General features: G+C 44.2%; 1 protein-coding gene across 2 annotated transcripts; it reads right to left on the bottom strand.

Moving 5' to 3' along the window:
• On the bottom strand, positions 1-27,243 carry LOC311133168 (protein DDI1 homolog 2-like). 2 transcript variants are annotated; one of them, XM_084166610.1, is made up of 10 exons: positions 26,845-27,243; positions 26,179-26,308; positions 25,595-25,876; positions 24,975-25,101; positions 24,667-24,794; positions 16,426-16,554; positions 6,091-6,194; positions 4,403-4,595; positions 2,828-2,878; positions 1-2,306 (listed from the first exon to the last, which is right to left on the bottom strand). In XM_084166610.1, the coding sequence occupies exons 1-9, from the start codon at positions 26,980-26,982 to the stop codon at positions 2,868-2,870; spliced, it is 1,242 nt and encodes a 413-aa protein (XP_084022736.1). In that variant the 5' UTR covers positions 26,983-27,243; the 3' UTR covers positions 1-2,306; positions 2,828-2,867. The 2 variants fall into 2 exon arrangements, with proteins under 2 accessions (XP_084022736.1, XP_084022735.1); XM_084166609.1 differs by lacking the exons at positions 4,403-4,595; positions 6,091-6,194; positions 16,426-16,554; ... (3 more) ...; positions 26,179-26,308; positions 26,845-27,243.

The raw sequence follows: 27,243 nt of genomic DNA, 5'->3' as shown, positions 1-27,243 counted from the left end.
TAAAGGGTGGTGCTGCTTCATTTATTTTCTTGTGCAAGCTGTCTAAAAATGAAAACACCCAAGTTCCCCAAGATTGGCAATAATCACATGACTGAGAAAATGTCGTATTACAAAATGCTAACATCAGCAGAAAAAGACAAAGATCAGCAGTTAGCAATGCTTCTTAAATGCAGTAATTTCCACAGTGTAATATGTTTTTGACTGTCTGGTGGGTTTTATCAGCATAATCTGAGTTGAGTTAAAATCAAACATCAATTTAAAACAAATAAATTGTTTAGCAGAGCAATAATACTCCTCACAAATCTGACATTTTAAACATACTATTTTAGGTTATATTCGGCCCTTTAAACAAATGCCATTCAACATACAAATGTAAACATTTACCAACATTTTCTCATTAATGGGGCAGTTCAATTGTGTTTAGAATAAAATATGTATATACAGGGTTAAACAAAGGGGGGGGAAATGAAGGAAATCAATCTACTAAATCCCATCTATAAAATCCATGAAACAGGCACCAACTGCTGCATGCAAACACAACTCAGATCATATCGACTCAATCTAGGAACAAATAAGTTGTTGTATGGTCTGTGAGAAACCAAGAGACAAAAAGCATGAAACCGATGTTGACAAGAGGCTGGGACTCCCATATGATTGTAATGTTGTGAGTGTCTAGGTGGGCACAGTGATCTTGCGGGCCAGTAGTGCCAGCAGAGCCAGCTCCACACTACCCTGGGCCTGTTCCAGTGCCTCTGCAGCCTCCCTGGCAGAGAAGCCAGCTGCCTGGATCCTCTGGATGTGCTCAGCCGGAAACTGTTCAGTAACGGGATGTGGAGCAGAGAAGAGTGGGGCTGTGGAGGAGGAGGGGTGGTGGTGGTTGCCCAGGGCCTGAGGAGGTGAAGTGCGGGGCGAAACACCAGAGTTGTCCTCAGGTGAACCCACAGCCATGGACAGGGGGCTCTGCTGTGTTGGCTCAGGTTGGAGGCCGAGAGTGTCTGGGTTGTCAATGCCAGAGGCTCTCCCGTCTGCCACACCCCTCCCCTGCTGCCCCTCAGGGGGCTCCCTGAACTCCAGGTCTGCTTGGAGTGAAGAGGGGGAGGGACCCTGGACCTCAGACACAGTCCCTCTGCTTTTACTGGCATCTAGCCCATACCTGTCAGCCCTCCTTTCCCCCCAGGAGCTGTCTGGACACTGTGGTTCTAGTTCTCCCTGTCCCTCTCCTGGTTCAGCCTCTGCCCCGTCCCTAGTCTCCAGGCTCTGCTCCTGGCCAGAGGTGCCTGGCAGGACACAGTCAGGAGGAGGCCCTCCGTCAGACACAGCAGCAGCATGGTTGGCTTTGGCATCGCATGGTTCTGCACCAGCTATAATGGCAGTAGAGGGGGATGGTTGTTTGGTGTTTTCAGGTATCAGGGTTTGGGGCTCTGCGGTGGGGTTGTGGTTGTCGTGCAGTCCGTCAGCATCCTGTCTGTGTGAGGGGGAGCAGCTGGCACTGCGGTCCTGGGGGGACAGGCCACAGCTGTTAGACACCAGCAGCTCATGGAGCTCCCGCAGAGCCTGGGCCAGAGACGGGATCTGGTCTGAGTTGGGACAGCGCTCCCCCTCTGGCTGGTCCCGCTCTGATTGCGCAGTGCTCTGGGAGGAGGCAGGGTGAGACTCCATCTCCGCAGATGTGGATCCAGAAAGACAGGGCTCCAGGGTGAGTGATGGGAGATTGGAGATGGGATGGTGGGAACCCCCTTCACCCTCTCCACTCTGCTGACTCGGGGTACTCTGACATGTCCGGGGATCTGTGGTGGTGACTGACATGTCCTCCTCCTGCTCCATGGGCTGAATTGAGAGGGGGGACAGGGAGCCATTCTCTGCCTTCTCAGAGCCATACCCCATCTCTGGAGGGATCTGACTGTCTGAACCTCCCAGGGTGGGAGTGCCAGTCACAGACTTGTCTGCAGGAGGGGCGCATGTGGACAGATCCTGAGCCGGGGGAGTGGGGATGGTGGGTAGGAGTGGCTGGGTGGGGTTGGTAGGGCTTGGGTCTGAGAGAGGAGACTGTTGGGCTGTAGGTGCTATGTTCTGGGCCTGGGATGAGGGCCCAGGGATGGGGAAACCCAGGAAACCAGGCTGGGTTTGGCTCTGGCTCTGCCCTGGTGTTGGGGCCCCGGCCTGGCGCATGTAGGCTGGAGCAGACTGAGAACGGTCCAGGGCAAGGCTCTGGGGGTGGCCGGTGGTAGAGGTGGAGGACAGGGGCATGTTGTTCAGGGGTCTGGGTGTTGGGAATAGTGGGGATTCCGGTGAGGTAGTTTGTCCACCTGCAGTGTGATGGTAGAGATCAGTTTTAGAATAAACAGTAGTTGAACAACAATTGAAACTTGCTACGGACCAAAACACTCTTGCACACAACATGCATAGTTTGTCCATGCCAGCTTCTGAAATGAAACATGAAATTGAAATGCAGAGACCTTAAAAGGGATAATTTGAGATTTTGGCTACTTCCCCATAGTCAGACAAACTCGTGGATACCATTTTTATGTCATTGTGTCCAGTAGGAAGGAAGTTAGCATTAGCGCAATGACTGGAAGTCTACAGGGATTGCCAAAATCTCTAACTACCCCTTTTAATCAGTGATTGCATCCTATGCTTTTTTAAATAAGTTGAAAAACATGGTAAATACTATTGACTATTTATTAAAGGATGTATTACTAATATCGTACCAATATTTATTATGTTTTTTCAATAAGCCCAAAATAAACTTTTGCAACAAAATCCCCAAATAAAGAAGAGAATATGGGTGATGGATTTAGCATTGATTCTCTCTGTAGGTTTGCAATACCTGGTTGGTAAGGCCCTCTCCAGCTGTCTCCCCAAATGCATCAGTGCTGTCCTGCTCAGGGTTAGGCCACACACCACACATCATGCAAAGGGACGCAGAGAGTTAGCACTCGCACACAAAGCATGCACCACGCTGTCAAGACTGTTCACATCGTGGTGAACAGTGTCAGCCAAGATAACTTTATTTGACCTATGACCCTAGAGGTCACAGAGTGATCACATGACCTGTCATCTAACCTCCTCCATGAGCTAAATTGGTCCGCAGAGGGATTTCATTGTCTTTTTTACTTAAAGAAGAACTGTTAAACCAAATACATTTACAGAACCAAACAAAGACTAACACCAACTAGACTAAATCCAACCACAGGTCAGATTTTGATTTCATACCTAGGTCTGATTTATAAAGCTTATTTTTCATTGGCTGAGGTGATTACATGCAGTGATCATGTATGTGACAGAATCAGGGGTTGGAACCGGTTCAGGGAACAGAACCGAAACAGATTTTTATTTCAAGGAACAGAAACGGAACCTGGAAGGAAAGTGATCCATACTGTCCCGGAACGGAACCGTTATTTTAAAAGCATGGGAACCGGTTAATAACGTTATTTTACATTCCAGACATTTTTTTCTAGTCCCACAACAAAACGTAACAAAGCGCCTATGCAAGGCCATCACTCTGTCACTCAGAAACGTATCCAGCGTCTGCCTGCAAGCTGGAAATCTTTGCCTGTGTGTTTAGGCTACCTGCCCATCTGAAGCATAGGCTACTGTACTGACGTTACAAGCTTGATTCAGAAGATAGGGAGAGAGATTTTTAATTAGCTAGAGAAGAATGGATTAACTTTTTCAATGCTAGTTAAGGATACTATAGGCCTAGTTATCACTTTTCACAATGAATTTATTACCTACAAAAAGGTAAGACATGTTTTTAATTCTGGTGTCGCTCTGCACACACAAGCTTGTTAGCTAGCTAGCTCAAGCTTGTTAGCTAGTTAGATCAAAGGACATTTAAAGTTCCTCCATAGAAGCCGCTCCTCTTAGGTATAATTCTGTGGGCCTAATTCAGATAATGCATGTCATAACAAGATGCCTTCAAGCCTCCTCCTCAGCCCTCTTGCTCGCTCCCCACCTGCAATATGTATGTTGCACCTTTCGCCATAAGCAACACTTGTCTGTCCATCATGCATGTAAACAACTAGCTTGCCTGCTCTATCCGCACTGATTGGTGAAGTAATTTAATGAGCCAAATGTAAAAAAACTGTTGATTTCACAGATTAAAAAAGGAACAGAAAGGAACTATATAAACCAGTACCTTTATTTTGCTGGTTGGAACACTGGAAAGTAACAAAAACAAAATGGTGGTTCTGTTCAGAATGAAACGATTTGAAAAAAAATGTGGGTTCCAACCCCTGCTGAGAATGCAGATGACTGTAGAAACAGGGTTCAGGGGTAACGAAGCTAAATGCAAATGTGCTTTCTGGCTCATGTCTCTGCTGCAGTAATGTCCACTACTTTTGAGAGTGCAGACAGAGAGCTGAGGAATCACTATAGCCCTCTCCCAGACCGCGTTCCTTACCACCCTCCTGTACAGATCTCTGAAGTGCCTCCGCCAGCTCTCGGTCTGCGATCTCGTCTGGCTGGGCATCCTCACGCCCCTCCGGCCCGTATGCCAGCCGGGCACACTCTGGCAGCTCTGCCTCAGGCAGGAAGCAGGTCTCAGTGCCCGTTGTCCCGATCAGCAACGTGTTCTTCTTCAGGTCAATTGAACACTGAGGTAGCAGGATATATAAACAGAACAGTAGTTTACACACAGGGATTAGTTTGGATGTCATTTACAGTGCATTCGGGAAGTATTCAGACCCCTTGATTTTTTTCCACATTTTGTTAAGTTACAGCCTTATTCTAAAATTGATTAAATCATATTTTTTTCCTCAATCAAAAAATTAATAAATAATAAGCTGAAATATCACATTTACATTCAGACCCTTTACTCAGTACTTTGTTAAAGCACCTTCGGCAGCGATTACAGCCTCAAGTCTTCGTGGATATGACGCTACAAGCTAGGCACACCTGTATTTGGGGAGTTTCTCCCATTCTTCTCTGCAGATCCTCTCAAGCTCTGTCAGGTTGGATGGGGAGCGTCGCTGCACAGCTATTTCCAGGTATCTCCAGAGATGTTTGATCGGGTTCAAGTCTGGGCTCTGACTCGGCCACTCAAGGACATTCAGAGACTTGTCCCGAAGCCACTCCTGCGTTGTCTTGGCTGTGTGCTTAGGGTCATTGTCCTGTTGGAAGGTGAACTTCCGCCCCAGTCTGAGCACGCTGGAGCAGGTTTTCATCAAGGATCTCTTTGCACTTTGCTCTGTTTATCTTTCCCTCAATCCTAACTAGTCTCCCAGTCCCTGCCGCTGAAAACCATCCTCACAGCATGATGCTGCCACCACCATGCTTCACCGTAGGGATGGTGCCAGGTTTCCTCCAGACGTGATGCTTGGCATTCAGGCCAAAGAGTTCAATCTTGGTTTCATCAGACCAGAGAATTTTGTTTCTCATGGTCTGAGAGTCCTTTAGGTGCCTTTTGTCAAACTCCAAGCGGGCTGTCATGTGCCTTTTACTGAGGAGTGGCTTCCGTCTGACCTCTCATCCATAAAGGCCTGATTGGTGGAGTGCTGCAGAGATGGTTATCCTTCTGGAAGGTTCTCCCATCTCCACAGAGGACATCTGGAGCTCTGTCAGTGACCATCGGGTTCTTGGTCACCTCCCTGACCAAGGACCTTCTCCCCCGATTGCGTAGTTTGGCCTGGTGGCCAGCTCTAGGAAGCGTCTTGGTGGTTCCAAACTTCTTCCATTTAAGAATGATGGATGCCACTGTGTTCTTAGGGACCTTCAATGCTGCAGAAATGTTTTGGTACCCTTCCCCAGATCTGTGCCTCAACACAATCCTGTCTTGGAGCTCTACGGACAATTCCTTCGACCTCATGGCTTGGGTTTTGCTCTGACATGGACTGTCAACTGTGGGACCTTTATATAGACAGGTTTTATGCCTTTCCAAATCTTCCAAATAAATTAGCAATCATTTCTAAAAACCGGTTTTCGCTTTGTCATTCTGGGGTATTGTGTATAGATTGATGAGGATTTTTTTGTATTTAATCAATTTTAAAATAAGGCTGTAACGTAACAAAATGTGGAAAAAGTCGAGGGGTGTGAATACTTTCCGAATGCACTGTATATGTGGTAGTGTTCATGGATTTGGAGGGATCTGACCTGATGTCTCTTGAGCATGTCCAGTCCAAGCAGCATGTCCATAGGTTGGTCCTCCAGGATAGAAAAGGAGCAAGGCAGGAAGTCCCCTTCTATCTGGACCTGAGCTGGGTAGGGAAACACACACACACCTCTCACCTTTAGCCATTATCAGATACAGATGCTACCATCAACATTTGCTTGAGGTTTGAATATATTTTCTTTCGACAGATTGGATAAAACAAGGAAAACATCTCAGCACCCACTTGACTTGTGTAGAGGAACACCATGTTCAGTTTTTTCCACTAGCGCAGGCTGTCGGCTATACAGTTGATTAGACTCATTTTCAGCCGGGTACTTTTTCCACTTAAATTAACTAGGCTACATATAAATTAGCTAGTCAGAAAAAGTCTGCCAAGCCCTCTCCCACTAGAATGAATGATATGCATCTTCTATCGATCTATTGATAGGACCGGTGCTTGTCAGTCACAAAGTGAGCGATGACAGGGAAACACTGCTGGTTTGACAGTCTGCTGTCTGTCCCGCCTCTCGGTACGTGGGTGTGCGTGTTGTGGTTGCAGTCAAATTTCTTTACACTGAGAGAGAGAGTATGAATTTGCACATCCCATATAATGTGGTAACGATGAGTCGAAATCCACTTAGCATATTGTTTTCAGGCACATTCATGTATTTTCTTTCGATGGCCTGCTGGCCCAGGGCCAGTAAAAACCTGTGTTGGACCAGTGGATCTTGTCAGTCACTGGTCCAGGGCCAGTAAAAACACGTGTTGGACCAGTGGATCTCGTCAGTCACTGGTCCAGGGCCAGTAAAAACACGTGTTGGACCTTTGGATCTTGTCAGTCACTGGTCCAATAGAACCAGTAACCTATCAGCGCATTTTTGCATTCCAGTTCAGCATTTACCTGCTCTGTCGCTGTCTACCATTGAAAACCATTGAAGACTACACGTGTAAATGTCATGCTATTTGTATTTGAGCAATACAATTGGCCGTTCATTCAAGCACCACCACACTCCCGCAAGTCAACTTCCGAGTACGCGAGCAGTACATGAGTTGATGCCTTCACACCGCACACGTGAGCTGTCCAGAGCAAAAAGAATCACCCATCAATCTACTAGCTGAGCTTATTCATTTTAGGGAAAGTGATTTACAAAAGTAAACCTTCAATAGTGAACATACAGTGAGGGAAAAAAGTATTTGATCCCCTGCTGAGTTTGTACGTTTGCCCACTGACAAAGACATGATCAGTCTATAATTTTGATGGTAGGTTTATTAGAACAGTGAGAGACAGAATAACAACCAAAAAAATCCAGAAAAACTCATGTCAAAAATTTTATAAATTGATTTGCATTTTAATGAGGGAAATAAGTATTTGACCCCTCTGCAAAACATGACTTAGTACTTGTTGGCAAAAACCTTGTTGGCAATCACAGAGGTCAGACGTTTCTTGTAGTTGGCCACCAGGTTTGCACACATCTCAGGAGGGATTTTGTCCCACTCCTCTTTGCAGATCTTCTCCAAGTCATTAAGGTTTCGAGACTGACGTTTGGCAACTTGAACATTCAGCTCCCTCCACAGATTTTCTATGGGATTAAGGTCTGGAGACTGGCTAAACCACTCCAGGACCTTAATGTGCTTCTTCTTGAGCCACTCCTTTGTTGCTTTGGCCGTGGGTTTTGGGTCATTGTCATGCTGGAATACCCATCCACGACCCATTTTCAATGCCCTGGCTGAGGGAAGGAGGTTCTCACCCAAGATTTGACGGTACATGGCCCCGTCCATCGTCCCTTTGATGGGGTGAAGTTGTCCTGTCCCCTTAGCAGAAAAACACCCCCAAAGCATAATGTTTCCACCTCCATGTTTGACGGTGGGGATGGTGTTCTTGGGGTCATAGGCAGCATTCCTTCTCCTCCAAACACGGCGAGTTGAGTTGATGGCAAAGAGCTCGATTTTGGTCTCATCTGACCATAACACTTTCACCCAGTTCTCCTCTGAATCATTCAGATGTTCATTGGCAAACTCCAGACGGGCCTGTATATGTGCTTTCTTGAGCACGGGGACCTTGCGGGCGCTGCAGGATTTCAGTCCTTCACGGCGTAGTGTATTGCCAATTGTTTTCTTGGTGACTATGGTCCCAGCTGCCTTGAGATCATTGACAAGATCCTCCCGTGTAGTTCTGGGCTGATTCCTCACCGTTCTCATGATCATTGCAACTCCGAGGTGAGATCTTGCATGGAGCCCCAGGCCAAAGGATATTGACAGTTCTTTTGTGTTTCTTCCATTTGCGAATAATCGCACCAACTGTTGTCACCTTCTCACCAAGCTGCTTGGCAATGGTCTTGTAGTCCATTCCAGCCTTGTGTAGGTCTACAATCTTGTCCCTGACATCCTTGGAGAGCTCTTTGGTCTTGGCCATGGTGGAGAGTTTGGAATCTGATTGATTGATTGCTTCTGTGGACAGGTGTCTTTTATACAGGTAACAAGCTGAGATTAGGAGCACTCCCTTTAAGAGTGTGCTCCTAATCTCAGCTCGTTACCTGTATAAAAGACACCTGGGAGCCAGAAATATTTCTGATTGAGAGGGGGTCAAATACTTATTTCCCTCATTAAAATGCAAATCAATTTATAACATTTTTGACATGCATTTTTCTGGATTTTGTTGTTATTCTGTCTCTCACTGTTCAAATAAACCTACCATTAAAATTATAGACTGATAATTTCTTTGTGAGTGGGCAAACGTACAAAATCAGCAGGGGATCAAATACTTTTTTCCCCTCACTGTATTAGCAAATTGCTGGCTACTGTTGCAAAAAGAAAGCTACAAAAAGACACCTAGCATTCATCTTGGCTAGCCTACTGTAGCCATGTCGATCTCTCTTTTGGAACGTTTTTCTTTAAGGGACAGCATCCTATTTTCACATCTTCTCAAAATAACATACTATAGAAACAAAAACGAATGCAATTAATACAATGCAATTCTAATGAATAATGACATGCATTGCTAAATTATATTAGCTTTTTAATACAATAATAACCAAATGTAGACAATCAATAGCTGGATATAGAGAGAAAGCATGCCAATCGATAGGCCCTGCATGACCCTAATGCATTTAAGAACTACTCCATGTACGGGCCAGTATAAATTCTGTTCGGCCCAGTAGATTTTTGGCCAGTGAGATTTTTTTAAATGTTGGACCCTGGCGTGTTTCATATGCAGCCAATTGTGGTGGAGCATAGGCTATTTACTGTGCTTTAATTGACGAACAGAAAGCTTGACTAGTTTATAGAAGGTGTCGAACTGACTGATCTCATATATCCTTGCAATTCATAAACCATACAACGTAGTTATATGTCCATGGTATCACATCGTGACAAGTTACTTAAAGATCTTGTTTGTATCAGGACTTGCCAGACAGTGCCTATAAAGGGATATTTTGGGATTTTGGCAATGAAGCCCTTTATCTACTTCACCAGAGTCAGATGAACTCACAGATACCATTTTTATGTCTCTGCCTCCAGTATGAAGGAAGTTAGCTGTAATTTTGCGAGCCAATGCTAACTAGTGTTAGCACAATGACTGGATGTCTATGGTATCTACTAGCATGCTAGCAGTTACCATAGACTTCGTCATTGTGCTAATGCTAGTTATTGCCAAAATCATGAAGTATCCCTTTAAAGTGAGTGACTCATCAGTAGCCAACCGAATCTCATCTGTAAGAGAGCCATTCTTTTGTCTCCCTAATTTGCATACTGGTAATTATCTGCAGATAAATTATTAAAATATTTGATGAAGATGGGGAATAAAATATAAAAGAAAACATATTGAAGTGTTTTAAAAGCTAATGATACTTACAGTGCCATGAAAAAGTATTTGCCCTCTTTCTGATTTTCTTTATTTTTGCATATTTTTGATACTTAATGTTATCAGATCTTCAACCATAACCTAATATTAGATAAAGGGAACCTGAGTTTACAAATAACAAAAAATTGATACTTATTTAATTATGCAACACCCAATTCCCCTGTGTGAAAAAGTAATTGCCCCCTTACACTCAATATGCAAGCACCAGTTAGCCTCGAGCTAGCCTAGAGCCAGGCCCATATCCCGGCTATCTACCTCTCGGTCTACCGGACGGGAGTAGCCAGCAAACTAGCTACTTGCTATCAGCTACCGTTAGCGGTTTTTCACCATTGTCTGTGGCCTGCACCACCTACCAGCCAGCTCTAGCCTGGACTATTATTTGGCCAGTCTGCACTGTCTGCACAGCGCGTTATCGACCCAGAACATATCAGTTTTTCTGCCGGAATCACTGAATCACTGGACCTTTAACTCCGGATTCATTGCTACCAGCTAGCTGCAACAAAATGGACGTTGTGGTTTGGCTAATCATCCTGAGCTAGGCCCATCTCCCGGCTATCTACCTCTCTGTCAACCGGACGGGACCACCTAGTGTTGACACGGAGCCCCGCCGATCCTACACGACTGGTCTGCCGACGAAATCGTCTGATGTGGTTACAACAGGCTTCCCGTTACGACGTCGACCACGAAGATTCCATCTGCTAGCCCCGGCCCGCTAGCACACGCTAGCCGTGGCCTCTTGCTCGCTAGTGCTTTAGCAGCCCCCGAACTACCTCCGAACTATCCTATTGCTGTTCACCGGACCTTATGATAACTCAGCTATACAGCTGATGCCTGCTGGACTGTTCCTTTTTACGGTACCGGATACTGTTTATGTTTAGCCTCAGCCCAAACTGTGTCGTCATTACCAGCTGTTGTCTTAGCTCTCTCAAATTACACCTGTGATTGCTTTATGCCTCTCTCCCATGTCAATATGGTTAGCTTATTGTTGTTTCGGTTATTTCTAATTGTACTATTTCACTGTAGATCCCCCAGCCCAGCTAAACCTGCCTTAGATAGCTCCTTTGTCCCACCCCCCATACACGCGGAAACCGACTCAATTGGTGCCTCCAGTGATGCCATCTCTTTCATTGTTACCCAACGCTTAGGTTTACCTCCACTTTACTCATATCCTTCCATATCCTTGTCTGTACATAATGCCCTGAATCTTTTCTACAACGCCCGGAAATCTGCCCCCTTTATTCTATGTACCCAACGCACTAGAAGACCAGTTCTTAAAGCCTTTAACCGTATCCTTATTCTAGTCCTCCTCTGTTCCTCTGGTGATGTAGAGGCTAACCCAGGCCCTGCAGCCCTCAGTATCACTCCTACTCCCCAGGCGCTATCATTTGTTGACTTCTGTAATCGCAAAAGCCTTGGTTTCTTGCATGTAAATATCAGAAGTCTACTTCCTAAGTTTGAGTTATTCACTGCGTTAGCACACTCCGCCAACCTGGCTTAGGAAGGCCACCAAAAATTCTGAAATTTCCATCCCCAACTATAACATTTTCCGTCTAGATAGAACTGCCAAAGGGGGTGGAGTTGCAATCTACTGTAGAGATAGCCTGCAGAGCTCTATCATACTATCCAGGTCTGTGCCCAAACAGTTTGAGCTTCTACTTCTAAAAAACTTTCCAGAAATAAGTCTCTCACTGTTGCCGCTTGCTACAGACCCCCCTCAGCCCCCAGCTGTACCCTGGACACCATATGTGAATTGATTGCCCCCCATTTATCCTCAGAGTTCGTACTGCTTGGTGACCTAAATTGGGATATGCTTAACACCCCGGCCATCCTACAATCCAAACTAGATGCCCTCAATCTCACACAAATTATCAACGAACCTACCAGGTACAACCCTAAATCCGTAAACATGGGTACCCTCATAGATATCATCCTGACTAACTTACCCTCTAAATACACCTCCGCTGTCTTCAACCAGGATCTCAGCGATCACTGCCTTATTGCCTGCGTCCGTAACGGGTCTGCGGTCAAACGACCACCCCTCATCACTGTCAAACGCTCCCTAAAACACTTTAGCGAGCAGGCCTTCCTAATTGACCTGGCCCAGGTATCCTGGATGGATATAGATCTCATTCCGTCAGTAGAGGATGCCTGGTTGTTCTTTAAAAGTAATGTGCATCCTGTAGCACTAACTCCAAAAAGTTTTGGGACACTGTAAAGTCCATGGAGAATAAGAGCACTTCCTCCCAGCTGCCCACTGCACTGAGGCTAGGAAAAACTATCACCACCGATAAATCTACAATAATCGAGAATTTCAACAAGCATTTTGCTACGGCTGGCCATGCTTTCCACCTGGCTACCACTACCCCGGCCACCAACTCTGCACCCTCCGCTGCAACTTGCCCATGCCCCCCCCCCCCCGCTTCTCCTTCACACAAATTCAGACAGCTGATGTTCTGAAAGAGCTGCAAAATCTGGACCCCTACATATCAGCTGGGCTAGACAATCTGGACCATTTCTTTCTAAAACTAGCCGCCGAAATTGTCGCAACCCCTATTACTAGCCTGTTCAACCTCTCTTTCGTAACGTCTGAGATCCCCAGAGATTGGAAAGCTGCCGCGGTCATCCCCCTCTTCAAAGGGGGTGACACTCTAGATCCAAACTGTTACACACCTATATCCATCCTGCCCTGCCTTTCGAAAGTATTTGAAAGCCAAGTTAACAAACAGATCACCGACCATTTCGAATCCCACCGTACCTTCTCCGCTATGCAATCCGGTTTCCGAGCTGGTCATGGGTGCACTTCAGCCACGCTCAAGGTCCTAAACAATATTATAACCGCGATCGATAATAGACAGTACTGTGCAGCCGTCTTCATCGACCTGGCCAAGGCTTTCGACTCTGTCAACCACTGCATTCTTATTGGCAGACTAAATAGCCTTGGTTTCTCAAATGACTGCCTCGCCTGGTTCACCAACTACTTCTCAGATAGAGTTCAATGTGTCAAATCGGAGGGCCTGTTGTCTGGACCTATGGCAGTTTCTATGGGGGTGCCACAGGGTTCAATTCTTGGGCCGACTCTTTTCTCCGTGTATATCAATGATGTCGCTCTTGCTGCTGGTGACTCTCAGATCCACCTCTACGCAGACGACACCATTTTGTATACATCTGTCCCTTCATTGGACACTGTGTTAACAAACCTCCAAACGAGCTTCAATGCCATACAACACTCCTTCAGTAGCCTCCAACTGCTCTTAAACACTAGTAAAACTAAATGCATGCTCTTCAATCGAACGCTGCTGGCACCCGCCCACCTGACTAGAATCACTACTCTCGACGGGTCTGACCTAGAGTATGTGGACAACTACAAATACCTAGGTGTCTGGTTAGACTGTAAACTCTCCTTCCAGACTCACATTAAGAATCTCCAATCCAAAGTTAAATCTAGAATCGGCTTCCTATTTCGCAACAAAGCCTCCTTCACTCATGCTGCCAAACATTCCCTCGTAAAACTGACTATCCTACCGATCCTTGACTTCGGTAGCTCAGCTGGTAGAGCACGGCGCTTGTAACGCCAAGGTAGTGGGTTCGATCCCCGGGACCACCCATACACAAAAAAAAAAAAAAATGTATGCACGCATGACTGTAAGTCGCTTTGGATAAAAGCGTCTGCTAAATGGCATATTATATTATATATTATATTATTTACAAAATAGCCTCCAACACTCTATTCAGCAAATTGGATGTAGTCTATCACAGTGCCATCCGTTTTGTCTCCAAAGCCCCATACACTACCCACCACTGTGACCTGTACGCTCTTGTTGGCTGGTCCTTACTACATGTTCGTCGTCAAACCCACTGGCTCCAGGCCATCTATAAATCACTGCTAGGCAAATCCCCGCCTTATCTTAGCTCATTGGTCACCATAGCAGGACCCACCCGTAGTCTGCGCTCCAGCAGGTATATCTCACTGGTCATCCCCAAAGCCAACACCTCCTTTGGCCGCCATTCCTTCCAGTTCTCTGCTGCCAATGACTGGAACGAATTGCAAAAATCTCTGAAGCTGGAGACTTATCTCCCTCACTAACTTTAAGCATCAGTTGTCAGAGCACCTTACCGATCACTGCACCTGTACACAGCCCATCTGAAATTAGCCCACCCAACTACCTCATCCCTATATTGTTATTTATTTTGCTCTTTTGCACCCCAGTATCTCTATTTGCACATAATCTCTTGCACATCTAGTATTCCAGTGTTAATACTAATTGTAATTATTTTGCACTATAGCATATTTATTGCCTTACCTCCATAACTTGCTACATTTGCACACACTGTATATATATTTTCTGTTGTATTTTTTGACTTTGTTTTTTTACCCCATATGTAACTCTGTGTTGTTGTTTTTATCGCACTACTTTGCTTTATCTTGGCCAGGTCGCAGTTGTAAACGAGAACTTGTTCTCAACTGGCTTACCTGGTTAAATAAAGGTTAAATAAAAAAAATAAAAAATTGGTTGTGCCACATTTAGCTGCAATGACTGCAACCAAATGCTTCCTGTCCTTGTTGATCAGTCTCTCACATCGCTGTGGAGGAATTTTGGCCAAGTCGTGCATGCAGAACTGCTTTAACTCAGTGACATTTGAGGGTTTTCAAGCATGAACTCAGGTTCCCTTTATCTAATATTAGGTTTTGGTTGAAGATCTGATAATTCAGTATAAAAAAATATGCAGAAATAGAGAAAATCAGAAAGGGGGCAAATACTTGTTCACAGCACTGTATATGGTATTTTCAAAGATATTGATAAAGGTTTACTGATTTAATCAAAGTGTTGACAATGGAGTAGTCAACTGCTGCTTTCTGTGTAGCAAAGCCCATGTTTAACACCTGCTTAATTCTTCAATCATACCTGTATTGCAGATAGCTGAAGAAATACACGACATGACCAAAAGTATGTGGACACCTGCTCGTCGAACACCTCATTCCACAATCATGGGCATTAATATGGGGTTGGTCCCCCCTTTGCTGCTATAACAGCCTCCACTCTTCTGGGAAGGCTTTCCACTAGATGTTGGAACATTGCTGCGGGAACTTACTTCCATTCAGCCACAAGAGCATTAGTGAGGTCGGGTACTGATGTTGGGCAATTAGGCCTGGCTTGTAGTTGGCGTTCTAATTCATCCCAAAGTTGTTTGATGGGGTTGAGGTAGGGCTCTGTGCAGGCCAGTCAAGTTCTTCCACACCAATGTTGACAAACCATTACTGTATGGACCTCGCTTTGTGCATGGGGGCATTGCCATGCGGAAACAGGAAAGGGCCTTCCCCAAACTGTTGCCACAAAGCTGGAAGCACAGAATCGTCTAGAATGTCATTGTATGCTGTAGCGTAAAGATTTCCCTTCACTGGAACTAAGGGGTCTAGCCCGAACTATGAAAATCAGCCCAGACCATTATTCATCCTCCACCAAACTTTACAGTTGGCACTATGCAGTCGGGCAGGAGGCGTTCTCCTGGCATCCGCCAAACCCAGATTCGTCCGTCGGACTGCCAGATGGTGAAGCGTGATTCATCACTCCAGAGAACGTGTTTCCACTGCTCCAGAGTCCAATGGCGGCGAGCTTTACACCACTCCAGCCGACGCTTGGCATTGCGCATGGTGATCTCAGGCTTGTGTGTGGCTGCTCGGCCATGGAAACCCATTTCATGAAACTCCCGACGAACAGTTCTTGTGCTGACGTTGCTTCCAGAGGCCGTTTGGAACTCGATAGGGAGTGTTGCAACTGAGGCCAGTCGATTTTACGCGCTACAGCGGCTTCGCGGCTGAGTCATTGTTGCTCCTAGACGTTTCCAATTCACAATAACAGCACTTACAGTTGACCAGGGCAGCTCTAGTAGGGCAGAAATTTGACGAACTGACTTGTTGGGAAGGTGGCATCCTATGACAGTGCCACGTTGAAAGTCACTAAGCTCTTCAATAAGGCCATTCTACTGCAAATGTTTGTCTATGGAGATCGCATGGCTGTGTACTCAATTTTATACACCTGTCAGCAACAGGTGTGGCTAAAATTGCCGAATCTACAAATTTGAAGGGGTGTCCACATACTTTTGTATATATAGTGTACCTCTTAAAAGGAAGCTTGAAGCCTGTGGAAGTCAGCAGACTCTTACAGGATTCTTTAAAGGCCCAGTGCAGTCAAAATTAAGTTTTTACAGTGTTTAAGCTATTTCATATCGTAAAACAGCTGGTGAAACTAACATTGGAAAAGTGTGAAAAAATTTGATCAGTGTTCTTTCCTGATAGTTGCTGGTTGAAAATACAATCTAGCATTAGAATGTACCAGAGGGCACCAAAACTTTCGTAACCCCGGGGGGGCCTGTCTGGAAACTTTTTATATTTGGCTGGCTACTCCATGTGCTTGTGGAAAACACTGCCATGTCGTGCATCCTTAGGAAAGGTAATCTCTGAGACATGACTTATACCCACCCAAGTGGACTCTGCCAATGATCTTCTGGGTGCCCACTCCCTTGGCGATGCCGGCCCACCGTCGGTCCACCAGACGCATTATGTTACAGCGCTTGGCACACGCCTGACTCATGATGGTCATCTGGGCCCCTGGATGAGCGGGAGCAGGCAACGGGAGAGAGAGGGGTGAGAACAAATAAAAGGAAGAGCTCTACCGACTTTTATTTGCAATGGCAAACCAGTTAAAAGTTAAACAGGAATATTTATATAATGAACATGAGTTTGGAGGGTTAAAACATAAATATTAAGGCATTAAACCTCCCTCTTAAAGCCTCCATTATACCAAAATTATATCTAAACTGGTTTTCCAGCAGGCTACTAAAGCCTTGTTCACATTGGCAGTTTTAGGTGACTCAAAATCCTTTTTTTTTTGCATATGTTTCTTTTTCCTGCAGTCTGAACAGCCAAAAAGCACATGGAATCCGATATTTCAAGCCACATTTCAAACCCCCTTTGTAGGTGGTTTGAAATCAGATACAAATCTGATTCCTGGCCATTCGACTTGTCTGAACGGTCAAATCTGATTTATTTGCCCTCAAGTTGTTTTTAGACTTATTTGGCATATCTTGTTGCTTGCTTGCTACTGTGGCAGCTAACTAGCTTGTTAATTGTTTACAAACAAATGAGTGAATGTGCTAGAAAGCTAAACAGCTACCTAGTTGACTGCTATGGTTAGCCAAAAAGGACTAGTTTTGAAAGTTGGATCATCTTATCCTTTGAGGCTTTAAATGTGTTCTTGCACTATGATTATTACATTCAAAGCAACTGGAAAACATTCATGGCAGGCATTGTTGTCACCGTTGCTTGTTACATAACTTCTGAGATATAGGAAGCACGAGCACCACCACCAATCAGCCTACACCACTGTGCACACAGCCGTCATTACTATGACAACGAGAGTAGATGTCACCAAATGACTGCTGTCTGAACACACACAAATCCGATTTGGTCACTTGTAACTTGCTGTTTGGACAGTCAGTATCCCAAACCGGATTTGAAAAACAAAACAAGGCTTAAGAGAGGCACATCCAATGTTCAAAAGGGGGGCTTTTTGCCATTATACAGATTAAAACCAACCATTTCCGGTGAATTGAAAATGGATCCCTGTTTAAAGTATTCAACTCCAATTTCATCCTCCAGAAGAGGCAGAACAAATATTACAGCAAATAACACGACTAAACTCCAATGTACTGATAGAGGAAATACCAATATATTTGGGGAAAAATGTATAAAGGACGGTATCATGTTTAAAAATTACACTGTAAATAAGGATGGTAAAATTGTCACACAAGCAATTAACAAATGTGTATGGAGATGTATGCTCAATATAAAAGTATAACCAACTCGTCGCAGCTCTGCCACAAAAATGAAATAGGCAAATGCTCAAAAGAGAAATAAATTAATTGGTTTGTCTGCCTCCAATGAAAAACTATGCATGGCTTAAAATGACTAGTACGAATGACTAGTACGAATCGTAAAATGTATCAGTTTCACTTAAGGTCGAGAGGTTTGACAACTATGCCGCATTAAATTTAAGATAGTTGGGAACAGATTGTTTATGTCCCAATACCATGCTTGGCATGGGGTTTATGAACTGATATACAAAATAAAAAAACAATTGACACATCAATCTGTTCTTTTCAATTTAAACTATTATATAAAATTCTCGCCACAAAAAGAATGCTCAATATATGGGGCATTGAACAGTCAGCCCTGTACAGACTGCCACAAAGAAACAGAATCAATAGATCATCTCTTTTGGTACTTCAGTGGCTCACTTTTGGAGTCCGGTCCAAGAGTGGTTGCTCAGGAATCAGATGTGTGGAATAAATTTGACTAGTTGTGGAAAATACTAGAGGTCAAGAAAAATAAGGTGAGGAGCTAGTGCTGCCTATTACATGTGCCAAACAGGTGCTGTTAGATTACAATATAATTGTGACTGTTTGGGACACTTTAAACACTACATTATAAGCGTACCAGAGTCTGTTGTAATGTTGTTGTTGTTTTGCAAAGACTAAAAACAGTCGTATGCATGCGTGAATGCAATTCCCAAAATGGAACGGTTGATTTATTGTTTATGCTAATTTTTCAAGGGTCGCTTTATTTTGTCAAAACTAAAATGCTTGATTGCATTTTAAAATCATGAATGACTCATATGCTGTGTGATTTCATGAACAAATGAATGATTGATAGATACAGTAGCCTGTACAGGGGGGGGGCAATGTACGGCCCGCCGGGCACTTCAATCCGGCCTGCGAGACATTTTTTTAATGTATTAAATATATTATTATATTTGAGTTATGATTTTTGGCCTAGAATTACTCATTCCATGACATACAAACAACCTCCAATAGATGGCGCTGTAGCCTGGCAGCGCGCTCTGTATTTGGGCCTACAGTCAGATTCAAAATGCGCTCAGTCATCATAGCCACTTCAATGCTTGATGACTTTTGACGTGAAAATGTGAAAATGAGAAAAGTGGACACTGAATGTCGTGTGTTTAAAGAAGAATGGACAGCAAAATACTTTTTTACCAACATTGGACATAAGGCTGATATGCCAAGAAACTGTTGACGTTTTTAAGGAATATAATCTCAATCGTAATTTTTCAAGCAAACATGCTAAAAGTGTGCTAAAGCTGGAAAATGTTGTCAAAGTGGTTGTAAAACTTCTCAACTTTATACAGGCAAGGGGGCTTAACCATCATCAGTTCATTCAGCTGCTCAATGACACAGAGGCAGAGCACCAGGCCTTGTTGTACCATTCAAATGTGCGCTGGGAAAAGTATTTTGCTGTGTGTGGGAACTGAGAGGGGAGATGGGTACATTCCTTGATACGGTTGGTAAAGCTGACGACTTCTCAGAGTTGAAAGACAGACTGGCTGGGCGACTTTTCTTTCAGTGTGGACATATTGGGGCATCTGAACGATCTACATGTGAAATTGCAGGGAAATTGTGTTTTTGTGCATGAACTGTATTCCAACGTGAACACATTCAAGGCCAAACTTATGTTGTTCTCCAGATAAATGAGCATTTTCCGACACTGGCCGCACTGAACGAGCCCACATCGCAGTGCCGCACTGAGACATACAGTAGCACTTTGATCAACCTGCATGCTGAGTTTTCCCACCGCTTCTCAGACTTCACCAAGATTGAGACTGAGCTGGAGCTTGTATCATGCCCCCTGTCTTTCGACAGTGAGAAAGCACCACCAGACACACAATTGGAGCTCATCGACATCCAATGTGACAGTGCTTTGAAGGAGAAGTACAAAACAGCAACAATAGACCAGTGCTATGGCACACTGAATGAAACAACGTTTCCAAACATTAAAAAGCACGCCCAAAGGATGCTTGTTTTATTCAGGTCCGCGTGTGTGAACAAACGTTCACAGTCATGAATTACAACAAATCCCGTCACAGGTCAAATTTAACAAATGACCACTTGTTAGCTGTTCTGAGAATCTCTACATCAAAGATGACACCAGACTTTGATGCCCTTGCCAAGAGAGGTGACCAGACCCATTGTTCACATTAAGACTTGAATAACCGTGACTGGGGTAGGCAAGGATTATGCTTTCTCATGGTGATGGTTATGCAGTGAGAATTATCCAGCAATGAACATGGATACAGGTAATAACTAATCAGTCAGATTTGGGCTGAGGTGATTGGATAACTGTAAATATGGCTCACAATGGAGATGAGAATTGTTCCTTAATATGCTTTCAAAAACAGACCATTCCAAATGAAATGGATGCTCTTACCATATGTTTAACTCAAATTTTAGAATAGTTTTTTTTTTTCTTCACATCTGCGGTTATATTTTGCATATCTCCAGTCATATAATATATATATTTTAAAATGTGCATATTGTGACTAAGTTTGATTGTACTTTACAAGGGTAGAGATGCAGGATCTCTGTGTGCGTTTGACTGTGTCTGTGATGTTATAAATTATATCAATTTTGTGAAAAATGTGTTCACAAAAAAACAAGGGTAGAGATGGTACAAGGGTAGAAGAATTGTTCTGCAAGCATATGTACACCTACAGTGCACTAGTAGTTGCGTGTCAATGTGAAAATGAATAAAGGCCTCACATGTTGTCACGCATATAGTATGTGGCCCTTCACTTGGTTTCAAAAACTCAATGTGGCCCTTGAGCCAAAAGGTTGCCCACCCCCCTGCTGTACAAGTATTGAAATATAGGCCTAAGTATGTTATGGTATTAAGACTAACCAGGATGCGCTCTTAGGCCTAGAGCTCGTTGGTGGTTATACAAGGCTGCTATACTAAGCCTACTAATGATAACGACATTACTTATTATTATAATGATGATCATAATAATACAAATAAGAAGAAGATCAAGAAAAAGGAGGGTTGTTATTATAAATATAATTTATAATTAGTAAACACTAAAATTATAGGTAATCCCAGAGAAGCTGTTCTAACGAAAAACAAGTTTAAAGCCTTTATTACAGCATAGCAAAGACAAAAAACGTAGTGAAATCATGTGGCTGCGTGAGGCTTGGTGCTCACGGAATCAGTAGGCTATTAAACACTCGGGATCTGTCTTATTTTTTAAGATACAGTGGCTTGCAAAAGTATTCATCCCCCTTGGCGTTTTTCCTATTTTGTTGCATTACAACCTGTCATTTAAATTGATTTTTATTTGGATTTCATGTAATGGACATACACATAATTGTCCAAATTGGTGAAGTGAAATGAAAAAAATAACTTGTTTCCAAAAATGTTAACAAATAAATTACGGAAAAGGGGTGTGTGCATATGTATTCACCCCCTCTGCTATGAAGCCCCTAAATAAGATCTGGTGCAACCAATTACCTTCAGAAGTCACATAATTAGTTAAATAAAGTCCACTTGTGTGCAATCTAAGTGTCACATGATCTGTCACATGATCTCAGTATATATACACCTGTTCTGAAAGGCCCCAGAGGCACCAAGCAAGCGGCACCATGAAGACCAAGGAGCTCTCCAAACAGGTCAGGGACAAAGTTGTGGAGAAGTACAGATCAGGGTTAGGTTATAAAAAAATATCAGAAACTTTGAACATCCCACAGAGCACCATTAAATCCATTATTAAAAAATGGAAATAATATGGCACCACAACAAACCTGCCAAGAGAGGGCCGCCCACCAAAACTCATGGACCAGGCAAGGAGGGCATTAATCAGAGGCAACAAAGAGACAAAAGATAACCCTGAAGGAGCTGCAATGGATGGCGCTAAATACAGGGAAATTCTTGAGGGAAACATGTTTCAGTCTTCCAGAGATTTGAGACTGGGACGGAGGTTCACCTTCCAGCAGGACAATGACCCTAAGCATACTGCTAAAGGAACACTCGAGTGGTTTAAGGGGAAACATTTAAATGTATTGGAATGGCCTAGTCAAAGCCCAGACCTCAATCCAATTGAGAATCTGTGGTATGACAAAGATTGCTCTACACCAGCGGAACCCATCCAACTTGAAGGAGCTGGAGCAGTTTTGCCTTGAAGAATGGGCAAAAATCCCAGTGGCTAGATGTGCCAAGCTTATAGAGACATGCATCTTCAAAGTGGTAGGCATGTTGTGTAAATCAAATGATACAAACCCCCCAAAAATCAATTTTAATTCCAGGTTGTAAGGCAATAAAATAGGAAAAATGCCAATGGGGGGGGGGGGTGAATACTTTCGCAAGCCACTGTATATATGGATGATTTATAAAGCCAGGCACATTTAACAGTTAGGCTATTGATTAGAGACCTAATTAAGTTGGGGTTTCACCTCTCCTCACTTTTCGTAGACAATTAAGGCAAGGGCTGTTTTCTCGTCTCCCAACTCCGCTGCTGCCTCCACCGCATTGTTCTCAACAACAATATGCTGGCTAACTTTGCTATTATGCACATAGCAACATTTTCTAGGAAAAGGCACCAATTCAACAGCACAATGATATTTCAGAACCACGGACAGCGACCGCTATCAAACGCAGAGAAAAGTCTGGACTTGAACCCGATCCAACATCTTTGGAGAGACCTGAAAATAGCTGTGCAGCGACGCTCCCCATCCAACCTGACAGAGCTTGAGAGGATCTGCAGAGAAGAATAAGAGAAACTCCCCAAATACAGGTGTGCCAAGCTTGTAGCGTCATACCCAAGAAGACTCGAGGCTGTAATCACTGCCTAAGGTGCTTCAACAAAGTACTGAGTCTGAATACTTATGTAAATGCAATGTCCATTTTTTTTATTATATCAATTTTCACAAATTTCTAAAAACCTGTTTTTGCTTCGTCATTATGGGGTACTGTGTGTAGATTGATGAGGGAAAAAAAACAATTTAATCAATTTAAGAATAAGGCTGTAATGTAACAAAATGTGGAAAAAAGTCAAGGGGTCTGAATACTTTCCGAATGCACTGTACACACTGAGTGTACAAAACATTGAGAACACCGGCTCTTTCAATTACAAAGCCTGACCAGGTGAAAGCTATGATCCCTTATTGATGTAACCTGTTAAATTCACTTCAATCAGTGTAAACGAAGGGGAGGAGACAGGTTAAAGAAGGATTTTAACCCTTGAGACATGGTTTGTGTATGTGTGCCATTCAGAGGGTGAATGGGCAAGACAAAATATTTAAGTGCCTTTGAAAAGCGTATGGTAGCAGGTTCCAGGCACATCGGTTTGTGTCAAGAACTGCAACGCTGCTGGGTTTTTCACGCTCAACAGTTTCCTGTGTGTATCAAGAATGGTCCACCACCCAAAGGACTCCCAGGCAACTTGACACAACTGTGGGAAGCATTGGAGTCAACATGGGCCAGCATCCCTATGGAATGTTTTCGACACCTTGTAGAATCCATGCCCTGACGAATTTAGGGTGTTTTGAGGGCAAATAGGGGGGAGGGGGTGCAACTCAATATTTGGAAGGTGTTCTTAATGTTTTGTACACTCAGTGTATATGCACACTGAACAAAAATATAAATGCAACATGTAAAGTTTCATGAGCTGAAATAAAAGATCCCAGAAATGTTCCGTACGCACAAAAACATTTACTCTAAAACTTTGTGCACAAATTTGTTTACATCCCTGTTAGTGAGCATTTCCCCTTTGCCAAGATAATCAATCCACCTGACAGGTGTGGCATATGAAGAAGCTGATTAAACAGCATGATCATTACAGAGGTGCACCTTGTGCTGGGGACAATAAAAGGCCACTAAAATGTGCAGTTGTGTCACACAACACAATGCTACAGACGTCTCAAGTTTTGAGGGAGCGTACAATTGGCAGTACACGTCCAACCGGCCTTACAACCGCAGACCATGTGTAACCATGCCAGTCCTGCACCTCAACATCTGGCTTCTTCACCAGCGGGATATTGTAAGACCAGCCACCCGGACAGCTGATGAAACTGAAGGGTTTGCACAATCGAAGAATTTCTGCACAAACTGTCAAAAACAGTCTCGGGAAAGCTCATCTGCATGCTCGTCGTCCTCACCAGGGTCTTGACCTGACTGCAGGTCGGCGTCGTAACCGACTTCAGTGGGCAAATGGGCCACTGGCAAGCTGGAGAAGTGTGCTCTTCATGGATGAATCCCGGTTCAACTGTACCGGGCAGATGGTAGACTGCGTGTATGGCATTATGTGGGGGAGCGGTTTGCTGATGTCAACGTAGTGAACAGAGTGCCCCATGGTGGCGGTGGGGTTATGGTATGGGCATATAAATATATAAAAAGGGGGATTAGAAATGATGCAGGTAATGTTATTTGATAGACTTCAATTCTATCTGCTAATTTCATAGGAAGGGGGGCAGGAGAGGAGAAGTAGGGAAGGGCAGGCAAAAACAGATGGGGCACATGTATGGAGTGTGGGCAAGCAAGTTGGAGGGAAATATTTTTTTTATTTTTTATCAAGAGATGTCAGAGGTGGTGTAGAGAGAATATGAGCATGTGGATGAAAGAATGGGAAACAGGAGGGAGGAGCCAAGAAGGTTTACAGCTGGGCGGCAAAATACAGACAATTGTAAAATATGGAAGACTGAATAGTAGTGGATATAGCTAGAATATCATCATGAGAACAAAGCTGTCAAAACTAGCCAAGGCAAACTATACTAGACACCACAAAACAAAAGACAAACCCTTAACTGAATTGTCTCCCTATTGCCCTAGTCAAAGAAGCCTTTGCTTTGCACTGAGGAAGAAAATAATAGCATTCATTACCTGAGTCAACAAAAGCTTTCACATGGTACCCGTTGACTATACAGTTGATGTAGAGCATAACCACCTGGCCAAAGCTCTCTGGGGCCTCCTCCATTGCAATGGTCATATTCTCCTCTACGTTGTGCTGCCTGAAGTACAAATTGTGTGTGATTATGTAAGGAAAGCAACATGTACATGAATACCTACATTTCTCAAATAGTTCAGACAGAGGGCATAAGTCAATACGTAAACTAGCACGTTGTTTCCAGAAGAGACCCTGACTGATGCCGTCTCCCTTTCCCCTCTTGGCTGTGTGAGTGTGTGGGTACCTGATGTCCTCCTCTATCTTGGCCTGGGCCTCCATGTCAAATGGGTCGGCAGTCAGAAGCCGGATCCTCTCCTGCTCTCTGCGAGCCCGATCCTGCTGCTGCTCCAACAGCACTTTGGTGAAACGCTCTACGGGAGGCAGTCAGAAACATGGTTAGAGATCCTAGTTGAACACTTAAAGGGATACTTTGGGATTTTGGCAATGAAGCCCTTTATCTACTTCCCCAGAGTCAGATGAACTCATTGATAGCATTTGTATGTCTCTGCATCCAGTATGAAGGAATTTAGAGGTAGTTTTGCCAGCCAATGCTAATTAGTGTTAGTGCAATGACTGGATGTCTATGGTATCTACTAGCATGCTAGCAGTAACCATAGACTTCCAGTCATTGCGCTAATGCTAGTTATCAACTTCCTTCAAACTGCATGCAGAGACATAAAAATGGTATCCACAAGTTCATCTGACTCTGGGGAAGTAGACAAAAGGCTTCATTTCCTAAATCCTGGCGTATCCCTTTAAGGCCCATTAGTCGCATTGATATCTAACCAGAGCCTTTATAATGACAAGATATTAAACACCGAAAGAGAAGGTTTGATGCTATCCCCTATCCCCACTTCCACTCACCCAGATCTCCACTCAACAAGGCCTCAGCCAATGGCGGATTGCGCTCCTTGAGCAGGGACAGCTCGTGTGGATTGGCCAAGAGCATCTGCTGCAGTAAGGCAGGGTCATCCAGACCCTGAGGAGAGGAGGCGGAGCCCGGTAGGGATGGGGGTGCAGCAGGGGGTGGAGAGCGCTGCTGCTGTGAGGTTGAGGCCTGTTGCTGCTGTCTACGGGTGAACCGTTGACTGGAACCAGAAGAGGTGCCGGGGACTGTGATGGAACTGAAGTCAATACGTGGCATACCTGGAGTAGAGAGAAGAAACAGGGAGGGTAGAAGAGTGTCAGCAGGACAGTGGGTTCCAGGTTCAGTGAGATGATGCCAGGTTGACAACTGGGCTGAGATAATAAAATAGTGAGCCATTACTGAGGACCAATAAATAACCAAAATAGTGAAAACTTAAGTGCAGGGTTAATAGATCTGTTAAACACTCCGGCACACCAAACTCTCACTAGAGCAGCCGGACTCCTCCCATAATTCAGACCTTGTAACAGGGCAGGGATCGTTTTCACACCTGTTCTGTCTCGCCCAACAGCGTTGACCTTACCTGGGAAGGCTGATTGTGCTGGTGGTGGCCTTCTGTCTGCCTGTCTAAGCACCACCACATCTCCATCCTTAAGTCCATAGGTCCCTAAAGCACGGGTCAGGTCTTTCAGAGGCTGCTCTGCATATGTGATCTGAAGAGAGGGAAGGGAAGGGGGAAAGGGAAGGGGGGGGGGAGGGGAGGGGGGGGGAAGGGGAGGGGGGGGAAGGGAAGGGGAGGGGGGGGAGGGGAGGGGAGGGGAGGGGGGGGAATGACGCAAAATAAACATTCCCTTTCCACACTGGCCGAAAAATAATGGCCAGACTACCTTAATTGGTTAGCTAGGTGGTTAATCAAAAGGTGCCAAGCAAACCAATGGTCAGCTTGACAGGTAATGTTATATGAGTCAGTAGAAGTTGTTGTGTTCTTAGACTGTTGACACATGATCATAGGCTAGCTAAGTTAGCTAATAACTAACGTTAGCTAGCGACCAGACGAATAATACAGTTAATTCTGACTAGCTACGTTAATTTATTATTTCTAGCTAGCTACTACTGTCAAGTCTGTCTGGATAATTAAAATGTTGAATTAGCTAACTGGCTGATATAAAAAAAAAATCTAGATGTAACGTTAGCTGCTAACACGTTTATGCTAAGCCAACTAGTTAGCATGTTTTAGCTAGTGGTTCACCTGAATTTCCCCAGCAGGGATTCCTGATTCTAGTTCACACAGAGCAACAAAATCTCTAAGTTCAAGCTCTGGAGACACATCAAGAGCAAATGTGATTTCCGAGCGGTCATTCGGCGCGCAGAAAACGGTTACCAGCATCGCGCTTTTGGGCAGGGTCACTTGAACCCGCTAGTCACTTGCAGTTTGTTGACACTAGCTAGCGTGTTAGCAAATTTTCCGTGGCTAGAATTTCAGTATCGTTGTGAACGCACACACTTCTGTTTCAGTCAAAAGCTCAATGAAGATAATCTAATATGACATTTTGAAGTATTCACGGACAGTAGCTAGCTAGGTAAATAAACGGAGGACTGCTGTGTCTTATCAAATACTGATAGCTGCTTCTTCTTCTTCTTCTTCGGT

The sequence above is a fragment of the Coregonus lavaretus genome (genome assembly GCF_964263955.1).
Source record: "Coregonus lavaretus genome assembly, chromosome: 8".
NCBI classification, from domain to species: domain Eukaryota; kingdom Metazoa; phylum Chordata; class Actinopteri; order Salmoniformes; family Salmonidae; genus Coregonus; species Coregonus lavaretus.
The sequence above is the reverse complement of the archived record's forward strand: the minus strand, read 5'-3'. Positions and strand labels throughout refer to the sequence as shown.